The 11,407-nt window shown below is 54.9% G+C and overlaps 1 protein-coding gene across 1 annotated transcript; it reads left to right on the forward strand.

Moving 5' to 3' along the window:
* The first annotated feature begins 308 nt into the window (after positions 1–308).
* FXYD5 (FXYD domain containing ion transport regulator 5) lies at positions 309–11,096 on the forward strand. Its single transcript, XM_027617943.1, is given in 10 exon segments — positions 309–419; positions 421–432; positions 1,183–1,243; positions 3,071–3,139; positions 3,869–3,922; positions 4,583–4,708; positions 7,291–7,386; positions 8,440–8,469; positions 8,551–8,625; positions 10,762–11,096. Coding segments are annotated over 10 exon segments (684 nt in total). The 3' UTR covers positions 10,812–11,096.
* The last annotated feature ends 311 nt before the right edge of the window (positions 11,097–11,407 follow it).

Genomic DNA, 11,407 nt, shown 5'->3' on the forward strand with positions numbered 1-11,407 from the left:
GGGAGTTTCCCCTCCCCTGCTCAACGCCCCCTCCCCAGTTGCCCCTTCCCGTCTCTTCCCCGCTGCTCCCCCCCCCCCCCCCCCCCCCGCGCCCAGCCGGGACCCCAGAGTAGACACCCCGCCCCCGCTCCCCCGCCTCCCCAAAGGAGCCGCACCCACCAAGACCTGCGGGCGATCTCCCCCGCCTCGCTCCCCCAGCGGGTGGGTGGAGGCCACTAACCGGCCTCTCACCCCTGCCCCCCATCGCCCTCAGCGTCTCCCCCTCCTGCTCCCACCGCGGGCTCTGAAGCCAGGAAACCCGAGAGGAAATGACTGAGCCCGTCTCGGTCCCCGCCCGCCAGCTCTCCCCTGGCCACACCCTCCGCCAGGACGCAGCCGCCGCCGCTGCCCTCTGTCCACGAGGCTGCCGGCTTGGGACCCCCCGGCTCTGACGTAAGTCTCGCCTGCGATCCGCCGGCGCCCGCCTCCCCTCTGCCCAGGGGCCGGGCTCAGGTGCCTGGAGGACTGCTCTCTTCGGTCGGTGCCTCTCGGCCCCCCACTCATGCTCACGTCTCCCCGCCTGCTCTTGGGCACTGCGGTGGGCTGCGGGCGCCTCTTCCTCCTGCCTCAGTCTCCCCAGCTCTCCGCTATCGTTTTCGGGCCGGGTGTCCTAGAGGTGCCCAGCATCCTGCTCTATTGTCCTGAGGCGGCGAGGCCCCTAACACCAGCTCACTTTTTCCTCTGAGATCAGGAGCACATTACTCATTCTTCCTCTTTCCCCTCCTTGCTGACTCCTCGCCTCTGGGGACAGCCCCGGAGGGAGGCACCAGGCCCCCTGATCTACTCCTGTGCCCTGTACAGTCTTGGTGGGGTAAGTTCTTCTCAGCTCCAGGGGTGTCCCTGTGCAGTGACTGCTGCTGGAAGCCCCATTTGGTCTGATGCTTCTTGTTTTCTCTGGGGGCCTGCAGCGATGGAAGAAGGGGGTGGTTGCCGGGGACCTCCCTCCACTTCTAGAACCCTCCCTCTGCCCTGGAAACCAGCTGTCAGCCCAGGCAGGGGGTCCTTGAAGCCAGAGGTGCTTGCTCTGGGTAAAGAAGGGGCTGCAAGATCCCCAGAGGGGGCTGGTGTGTGTGGGGGGGGGTGCTGCCCGGGGGCCTGCCTCAGTGACATCATGGCTGATCCCAGCTCCGGCTCGCCCCATAGATGTCGCCCTCTGGTCGCCTGTGTCTGCTCACCATTGTTGGCCTGATTCTCCCCACCAAAGGTAAGGCCGGCCCTTATGCCCACTCTTCCCAAGAGTGACTCACCTGGAGTGCCCTGGTGGGTGGGTGGGCACCTGTGGATTTGGATGCCCTGCCCTGTGTCTTCACCCTCCTACTGAGCCAGCACCAGGAAGTGGGGTCTTGATGAGGGGGCCAGGGTTACACCCTCTTTGGAACACCTCGCCCCTGGGTGGCCGCTTCCAATGAGTCTGGCCAGAGCCTGTCCTGCTGAGCATCCTCCATTTCAGCTCCAAGAAGAACTCACTGAGTTTAATTTGGCGGGGAGATGGGTGTCAATTTTCTACTGAGCAGCCAGGAACCCTAGGCTCCCAGCAAAGCAGCTCCCTGGATACCCGGGTGATACACGAGTAAGCAAAGGGGGTGAGCTGGGGCCAGTCCAAGAGTTGGAGGTGTCTCACCCCTGCCTGGGCAGGGTTTCCTGAAGGCAGTGCCCATGGTGGGCATTTGCAGGTGCTTTCTACATGGCAGGTGGTGCATATGTGAACTCATTTCGACTTAAGCTCTACTCCGTTATACGTATGGTCATGCCCGTTTTATGGATGAGGATACTGAGGCTCAGCAAAGAAAGTGCCCTGTGCCAGAGGCTAGTGAGTAGTGAGGCTGGGATATGACCATCTTTCTTGCCTTCAGAACCCGGGACATAACCTCCACTGAAGCTGCCCCATTTGTCTTTGATAAAATGGTTTTTACGTATTCTTTCAATCATTCACCAAGTATTCACTGAGCAGCTACTATGTGCCAGATCTTATTCTATGCACTGGGGAAACGGCAATGCATAAAACAGGAGCTCACATTCTAGTTGGGAAAGACAGGCAATAAACAATCCATCAGTAAGTTATATGGTATGCTAGGAGGTGGTAAGTGCTATGGAGAAAAACAGAGCAGCGTAATGAGGATTGTTTAGACGGGGTGGCCAGGGAAGACCTCACTAGAAGGTGACATTTGGGCAGACACTTGAAGGAGATGAAGGAATGAGCCAAGCAGGTATCTGGGGGATGAGTGCTGTCCAGTGGGTATGAGGAAGAGCAGGGAGGCCCCGTGTCTGGGCTGGGGTGAACAAGGGCGGGGCGGGAAGAGGAGAGCTAAAAGGGGTGACAGGAAACCAGATGGACGGGGGAGTGGGGGGGCCCCATGAGTACTTTGGCTTGTATTAGGAGCAAGGAGGGGGCTCTGCACCAGCAGGGCCTTGACCTGACTCAGGGGTTCACAGGCTCCCCTTGGCTGCAGGAGGGGAGCAGACTGCAGGGGGCAGGGATGAAGGCAGGGAGCCCAGGGAGGGGTGTCCAGGCCAGAGCCGAGGAGGCTGGGCCAGGGCGGGAGCAGTGGCTGTATCCAGCGCTGACTGCGTATCAGGGAGTGGGGGAGACCCTTTCCTCTGTCGTGTCCTTTCGCCCTCTCCATGGCTCTGAGAAGCAGATTCAGTTAGTATCTCCACTTTGCAGATGAGACAGCTGAGGCTCAGAGTTCACCCGCTCCAGGTCACATAGTGAGGAAGTCGTTGGAAGCAGAATTTGAGACCACAGCCCCGGCTGACTTTAGGACGTGGGTTCACTAGGCTAAATCGCCTCTTCTATCCCACAAGGATGGGCAGGGCGGGGGGCTGGAGGAAGGATGCTGGGCCTCAGCATTTCTTAAAACACTTCCAGGACCATGGACGGATACCCCAATCAAGTGTTTGTCTGTCTGGTGCTTCCACCAGCATGTCCTGAGCTACCACCCACAGCTTCAGAGGGGAGGGCAAGGTGGGGTTTTGGTGAGAGAAGGGGGACCAGAGGCTCCTCTCTGACTCCTAGCCCTTGATTTCCCAGGACATATATTGAAGGAGGCCACATCCGTTTCTCCAGCAGACCCAGTTCATGCCCTGACGCCGGCCCCAGGTGAGGAAAGAGGGCTGGCTCTATCAAGATCCTGTCACTGCAAATAACAACAGCCACAAAAAATCTCAAGCTCAGACCACTCAGGAATTTTGGGTTTGTGCAATCGGAAAGTCTGGTGATAGGCCTTCAGGCATGGCTCGGTCTAGGTGCTCAAATGATGCTATCAGGAACCTGTCTCGATCTCCCGGTTCTATCTTTCTTGTGTTGACTAGACTCTCCTTTTATGGGGCCAAGATGGCCCCTCGAGACCTGAGGCTTCCATCCTCCCTGCTAAGAAGCCAGAGGAAAGCGGATTTCCCCTTCCCCAATCCAGCAATAGTCCCACAACAGAGCGTCCCTGACCAGGCTCAGGTGACAAGTCCAACAGAGAGCTGGGATCATTGTGGCCACAGGCCAAAGCTGATTGGCCAGACCCCAGTCTCAGGTTCAACCTCCAACAAGGCTGATGCCAGCCTCACTGAATGAGGTGGACTCAGGGAAGGGTAGTTCATAAAGAAAGCTCCAGGGCGTCTTACCAGAGGTGGATGGATTCTGAGTAGGGGGATGCGCATCTGTGGGAGGAAAGATGCAGGCATGGCAGTTGGGCCGTTAGCAAATGGCTTGGTTAATTAAGTCATTTTAATTATATCAAAATTGAGTTGCTACGGAAATCCCACCACCACCCCGTTCCTCCACCCATGGACCTTCTCCACATCTTCTCTCTCTTCTCTCCCTGTTTCCGGACTCCAGACGCAGTCTACCCAGAACCCCAGTCCACTGCTCAGACAACCCTGCAGACTGGTGGTGAGTGAGGCAGGGGGAGGGGGCGGGAGCCTGGGCCTGGGGCAGACACGCTCCCTCTCTTCCTCTGACACTCCGGGTCCTTGCTTACTCACTTCAGTCCCCCAGCTCTGAATCCTCTGGCTTACTTTGTGGTGGGGCAGCCAGCCACCCACCTCCACTTCTTTAGAAACAAATCTTTTGAAATCATGAAAAATAATATGCATATTGAAATGTACAGAGCCCATAAACGTAGAACTAAAGCAGATTATTCTAAATTGAACCCCTGTGTAACCGGCACCCAGCTCAAGGAATAGACCTTTGCAAACACCGCAGCAACTCCCCATGTGCCAAGGCCACTCCTTCCTTCCTTTAATCTCGGTATCTTTTGCCGTTTTTGAGTTTTCAAACCAGTTTTGAACTGTTTCTTGGAGTATAAGATAATTCAAAACGTGCTCCCCGATTTTCCCCATGAATATTTAATGATACCATAGTACATGCCCACATTGTGCTGGGAAGTCATGCAGATATCATAGGCAAGATGAAATCCCTTGGTCGATCCCCATTCTGTTCTCTCCCCTTGTCTCTGAGAGGCCCCCACTGCTGGCGCTGGATGGGGAGTAGCCCCCCAGTGATGCGATTCACTCATTGTTCCCCCTTCCCTCGCTCATCTGACCTGAGTAGGAACCACACGGGAGCAGGAGGAGGAGATCCAGACCCCGAAAATGGAGGAGACCCAGTCTCCGCAACCGACGGGACTGCATGTGCTTCTAGCAACAGATCCGAAGACCGTCAAGAGCAGCCCAGAAGGTAGGGCCTGGGACTAGAAGGGCAACATACAAATTTTGTTTAATTCTCTATCTGGGTCAGCAGTTCCCCAAGTACATTTCTCAGAGCACCCGTTTGGGGAATTGTTAATACATTTTCAAAAAACTCTGTTTTGATTTGCGGTCAAAGGTATTTGGGAAACTCTGAGTTAAAGTTAAACACATTTCTTTTTGGAGTCTTATTAATGCTTATTTGCAGTAAGCATCCCCTATAGGAGCTCCTAGTATGCCTCATTTTCCAAACCTGATGGACATGGGACTCTCTTTTGTTCAGGTTGCTTTATAGGGCTGGTACCTGGAAATGTGGGTGTAGGTGTTTCCTTTGTGTACCTCTTCATGTTAGAGGAGGAGCTTTTCAGTTGCAAAATACTGCAAATGCAACTAAAAATAAAATAGATTTATTGGCTATATGTGTTCTGTAAAGTCCAGATATGCGATTTCAGGAACAGCTGGATCAAGGTGCCACAACACTGTCATCATAACTGACTTGCTCTCTCTCAGCTCTGTTGTCTACGTTCTCAAGTTCTCAAGTGGCTTTTCCCCTCTTGGTGTCAAAGATAGTCCCATAGTTCTATTTAGGTCACAAACCTAGCAGATAGAGCCCATCTCTTTCTCATGTCTAGCCCAAGGCATAGAAGTGACTCTCACTGGCCCAGCTGGGGTCACATACCCATGTCTGGCCAAAGGGAGTCAGGGAAATGGATGCTCTGACTGGTTAGGCCCGAGTCTTGTGCCCACTCTGGGGCTGGGGAGCAGGGTCAGCCCTGTCTGAACTACAAAGGCCCAGAGTCAGGGAAGAGGTAGTTCCCCTCAGGACCAGTGAGTAGTTAACATTTCAGAGACGTGGTAAAGGCAGCTGAGCCGAGGTAAAGGCAGCAGGTGGGCTCCAATGCCTGTCTGACCCATATTTGAGGAGCTGCCCCTACTGGAAAATACTGTAGCTTGAGCCATTCCCAGGCTGACATGTATGCACAGTGGTGCAGACTGGGCACTGCACAAGAGCATCACCTCTAAGGCCATGTCATTCCCCTTGTGGATTTTTATAATCGTTATAGTTTTCCAGTGATGGCGGTAAAGCATCTAATTCTGACAGAGCCTGTCTATTAAAACAATTTTACCACAGATGGAAATACAGTGTCTTGGAGAAGAGAATTTTTCTATTTTCCACAAAAGGGGAGGTGGGGGGGTATAGTGACTGTGTCCACACTTCCCAATTGAGAAAACATTCTCACATCTCCAGATTCACTTGCTGTGAGTCCGTGTTGACCCAAGTTACTCTGTGTTATGATATCATGTTCCTGATTATATGGGACAGAAATTCAGCCGGGCTGAGGGGGCCATGGAGCCAAGAGGTAAAAGGCACCTCCGAGCCCCCGGCTCACTCAGAGCCTGAGCACGAACGCCCCCAGCGCCTCTCTCCCTCCTTCATCTTTGTTTCTCTTGTGCTGGATCTTGTTTTCCGCCTGGTAAAGAAATGGTTCCTGTCATCTGCAAGCTCAGAGCTCTCAGACTTCACCTAGCTGCCCCTCCGAATGTCTACTTGGAATGTGGAAGGTCCCAGGGAAGAAGGAGCCTGGGTCACATGCTCCCCCTTGTGGCCTGTGTTACAATAGAACCAGATGGACTGGGGAAAGCGGGAGCAGGCCCCCCAAAGAAAGGGGAAGCTGGTCCCAGGAGGGAGGGGTGAGAACCAGCTGCAGCTATGGGGTAACAGCGACAGCCAACATTTGCAGAGAGTTTGCTCCCTGCCAGGCCCTGTGCTAAGCTTTCCCGCCCTCACTCATTCACTGCTCACAGCCACCCTGCCTGGTAGGAACTGTAGAAACCTCATTTTACAGGAAAGCAACCGGGGCCCAGAGAGGTTACTCTGCCGGCCCTAGGCCGCACAGCCCAAAGCGGCAGAACCAGAATCTGAGCCCAGGCTCTCTAGCACTGGCGTGCCTGAGCACTCCGCAGCACCGAGGCTGGCCTTTACATTCTCTGTGGTCTCCGCACGTCTGTCCTTGCTGCTGGTCTGGATTGAGCCTTCCCTTGACCAAAGCTTTCCCGAACATCTCGTGATCCTCGCCTGTCAGTTCATACTTAAGAAGTGAGGTGCTGGGGCGCCTGGGTGGCTCAGTCTGTTAAGCGGCTGCCTTTGGCTCAGGTCATGATCCCAGGGTCCTGAGATCGAGCCCTGCGTCAGGCGGGCTCCCTGCTTCTCCCTCTCCCTCTGCCCTGCTCATGCTCTCGCTCTCTCTCAATCCTGGTGCTGGGCCCGTGTTCTGGAGGTGCCCCTGCCTGGCTCAGAAGGATACTATCCATTGCTTCCCTGATTACGAGGCAGCCCTGGGGGAGGGGGAGGGGGGGCTGGGACAGCTGGTCTTAACCTGGGAGTGCAGGCTCATTCAGTATTTCCATACCTGCCATTCCTTGCTGTCCCCGGGGTAGGAGTGGGGGGCTTGCCAAGCCTGCCTACTGAGTGTGTAGATGTGGAGGAGAGTGTCTCCTGGGTACAGACATTCCCGAGACGTGGTCATCCCTTGTCTCCTCCACGACTCACTTCCTCCCTCTGCCACCTTCTAGCCACGTCCTCTGCCAAACCCACTAAAGGCACCACGCTCTCCAAGAAGCAGGCTCCAGGCAAAGGCGTCAGGCCGGACCCTGTCCTCGGGCCAACTGGTCAGTAACTCCCTTCCCAGACTGGAAACTGGCTATTTCCTCTTCACTCTGTATTTCTAGCACCTGGAACCCTGCCCAGCATGAAATAGTCCTCTGTAAACATGTGTTGGGTGGATACGTGAGTTCAAGGCTGGAAGAGACTGGTGGTGGTATAAGGTAGATACCCAAGAAATGTCTGGATAGACAAACGAATCCATGAATGATTGCAGCGTGCAAACCACCCTGATGCTCGGTGGCTTAAAATGACAACCGTTTATTTAACTCCCAAGGCTGCAATTTGGAAGTTTCATCTGAGCTCAGCTGAGTGGTTCTTCTGGTCTCAGCTGCCTTACTCATGCATCTGAGATCAGTTTGGGGGTGAGCAGGGAGCTCTGTCTCCAGGACACCTTGATCTGTCCCCTTGTGGTCTTATCGTCCACTTCCCCCCCAGCTAAGCCCACTGAACCGGTGGAAATGATATGTCCACAGGTCACATAGAGAATTCCTTCATTCAAAACATATTCACGAGCACCTACTATGTTCTAGGTGCCAGAGATATAGCAGTGAACAAGGCAGACGAAAATCTCTTCTCTCATGGAGCAGACATTCTAGTGGGGCATAGAGATAATAAATAATAATTATAAGAATTATGTATCAGGTGGTTTAAAGCTGCTATCAAGAGAAATAAAGCAGCATTAGGGGCAGAAGTGACTGGAGAGTATTTTCCATAAAGGGCCAGGGAGAGCGCCCTGAAAAGGAGCTGAGGGGGAATTGTGTGGATGTCTGGGCAGGGGTGTTCCAGGCAGAGGCAGCAGCCAGTGCAAAGGCCCTGAGGTGAGAGGGGCCTGGCATGGCCACCAGCAGGGTGGCCAGCGGGGCTGGAGCATCTGGTGAGCAGGGCAGTGAGAAGCTGAGGTATAGGGGTGGTGGAAGCCACATGATGTGTCATATGAGACTTTGGTCCTAAGTGTCCCAAGTCAGAGACCCAAGTCCCTCCCTTCCTGACTCCACCATTCACTACTTCACTCCACAGTTTTTGCTGAACTCTGACTTGCTCCCTGTCTGTTCCCCCAGGTTCCAGTGAGGAAAACCCCTTCTCCTATGGTAAGTTACCCATGGGAGGATGTGGGAAGAGGGAGGGAGAGAGGCAACTCTTGCCATACTCTGTCGTTTTTCTCTCTGCAGATGAGAACACTCTCCGGAAGCGGGGGCTGCTGGTCGCAGCTGTGCTGTTCATCACAGGCATTGTCATCCTCACGAGTGAGAATCGGAGCTGGGGGAGGCACCAAGCCTGGGAGGGAGGAGGCCTTGGCTTGTACTTTGACTCACGGGATCAGTTCTTGAAGCCCCCCCTCCTCAGGCAGAGTTGTTTTAAATGAAGCATATTAGCTACAGGTTCATATAAACCACGCCGGAAATCAGCGGCTCAAAATGATCACCATTTACTTAGGGCTCAATTGTGCCCTTTGGAAATGTGGGCTGGGCTCAGCTGGGTGGTTCTTCTGGTCACAGCAGGATGGCACAGCAACGGGGAGCCGTGTCCCCACAGCTTGGAGGGGTGACAGGAGGGAGTGGTGGTGCCAGGGGCTGGTGGGAGACAGAACTGTAGGTGGGGGCCACTGGCTTAAGCTTTGGCTCTGGGGAGAGGTTTCCAGCCCCTGCCCCCCAGTAAGCCCACCAGGAGGGAGCAGGGGTTGAGGGGATCACATACCTAATCCTCTCTCTCTGACCACAGCCTCCCTGCCAGTTAGAAGGCGAGGGGCCAGGGGATGCAGTCTCTTGCGGTGGGGGGGGGGGGGCAGCATTGCACGGAGCCCAACGTTGTACGGGGAATGGGGGCAAAGAGGGAATAACGAACAGAAAAACAAATTTTTCAAACAGTTTTTTAAATGCTGCAGGTGAACTAAAACACGCAGGCCACCAGTTTGCAAGCTCTCAGTGAAGTCATATAGCTTACACCAGATTTTATTCCCTCTCTTGCCCAACTTCCCCATCAGGAAAATACACACAGCCACATCTTTTCTTTGGTCTAAGGTGGGAGGCAGCACACTAAGAGCGGTGAGGAGAGATCGCTAGTGCCTCCTGCCCCACACCGAATCCAGGGGCTCGAGGAACACTGCTTCTATTGTTTATTGATCCTGACCCTGTGCTGGGGCCCCGTCGGCACCCCCCTCCCCCCACCGTGGGAAAAGTGAGGCTCAGAGAACTGAGGGGTTTGCCCAAGGTCACACAGCACCTAAAAATCAGGGAAGGACTGGACCCAGGTGTGTGTGAGGGCAGAGCCTGAAAGTTAGCTCCTGGGCCATCAGTTGTTCTGGTGAGAGTCATTTGTAGGCACCTACTCTGTGCCCACCCTGTGCCCTGGTCCCTGCCCTCGGGGAGCTCACATCCAGTGGGGAGGGGGGAATGACAGTAAACAGGTAAGTGCATTAATGAGCAGAGTGGACACTGAGAGAGGTAATTGCCAGAAGGAAAAGAAAGCAGAATAATAAGCCAAGAGGGATGGGGAGAGACAGTCCCTCTAAAGAGATAAAATCAGGCCTGATGCTTGATGATGAGAAAGACGATTTAAAAAACAGGTAAAGGGAGCAGCAAGTACAAAGCCCCAGAGGCAGGAATGAGCTGAGCGTGTTGCAATAACCACAGGAAGAGGCTAGGGTGGCTGGAGCCCTGTGAGCCCGGTGGGGAATAGAAAGAGGAGAGGAGGCAGTGGTGGCAGCCAGGACACTTGTCTTCTGAAATCCCACCCCTCCATTCCCTTCAGTCCGGCCCCCTGACCCCCCTGTTGTCCATTAAGCCCACCTGTCTCCTCCTATCTCAGGGCCTTTACACTGGCCATTCCCTCTGTCTGGAACACCCTTCCTCGAGATGTCCACGTGGCTCCCCCCTCACCTCCTTCAATGAGGCCCCTCTAGTCATCACCATGGGGATGCCCCCGGCCCCTGGGGCTCCCTGCCTCCCTCCTGGCTTTGTTTTCTTTTGAGCACACATCACCATCTGATATCACTGTCCCTACACTTGATTCAGTCATTCTGCTCATTGTCGGTCTCCCCGACGAGAAAGCTCTACCAGGGCAGGGATTTTATTCATTCCTGTCCCTGGCTGTGCTCCCAGTGCCGAGGTCAGAGCCTGGCACATAGTAGGTGCACAGTAAATATTTGCTGAATGAACGAATCACACACAAGCTTGGATGGGTTTTCAAGCTCCTCTCTGTGTGTGAGAGGCTTGGGGGCCGTCGCACTAGCTCTTCTTCCATGTGTTTCTCATCTCTGGCTTGGGGTTTCCTTGGAGCTTTCCGAAGGGCAGGGCTGGTGGGCCTTGACCCCCAGCACCCAGAGCACATTCAGTAATCAATATTGTTCCAACTCATGACCGAACGTTTTCCTTCACCCACAGGTGGCAAGTGTAGGCGGTTACCCCAGTTATGCCGGAATCGTAACAGGTGAGACCATCAGAAGTAGGGGCCGGCAACCCAATCAATGGGCACCCCAAGACTGAGTCCCTACCAGCTCACCGCGCCCAGCCACTTCTCTCCCCTCGTGGAGCCTACAGAATAGTCAGTAAAGCCCAGCCTGAGAGGGAAGACCCTGATGGAGCCAGAGCCGGGGCTTACGGCCCACAGCCCCTCCCCTCCCCACCCTGCCCAGCCAGAGGGCTGCCCGGCTCCCTGGGCACTGCCCCCCAAGTCACCCATTCTGTTCAGATGAAAAGTAAAGCACTGTGGTCCTTGCCCATGGTCTCTGATCATTCATGACTGGGGAGTGCAAGAAAGGGGCTGGCACTGAGGACGGCTCCCCTGAGGACTGAAGGGAGAGGGTCACAGACTCAAAAGCCAAGGCAGGGAATCCAGATAACATGGCCTGGCTGGTGTGAGGCAGGAGGGACGGGAGGGCAGGCCACGGGGCACTCTGGCCGGTGGGAGCGTCTGCGCTGGATTCGGCCCCTAGCAGTGTGAGACCCCTGGCCTGGTGTCCACGTGGTGTACCTACTCACCTTGGTAGGTAGTATTCGTAACTGGCCAAGCACAAATGGAGGTCCTGGG

This window comes from Zalophus californianus, chromosome 17 (assembly GCF_009762305.2).
Source record: "Zalophus californianus isolate mZalCal1 chromosome 17, mZalCal1.pri.v2, whole genome shotgun sequence".
Lineage (NCBI taxonomy): Eukaryota > Metazoa > Chordata > Mammalia > Carnivora > Otariidae > Zalophus > Zalophus californianus.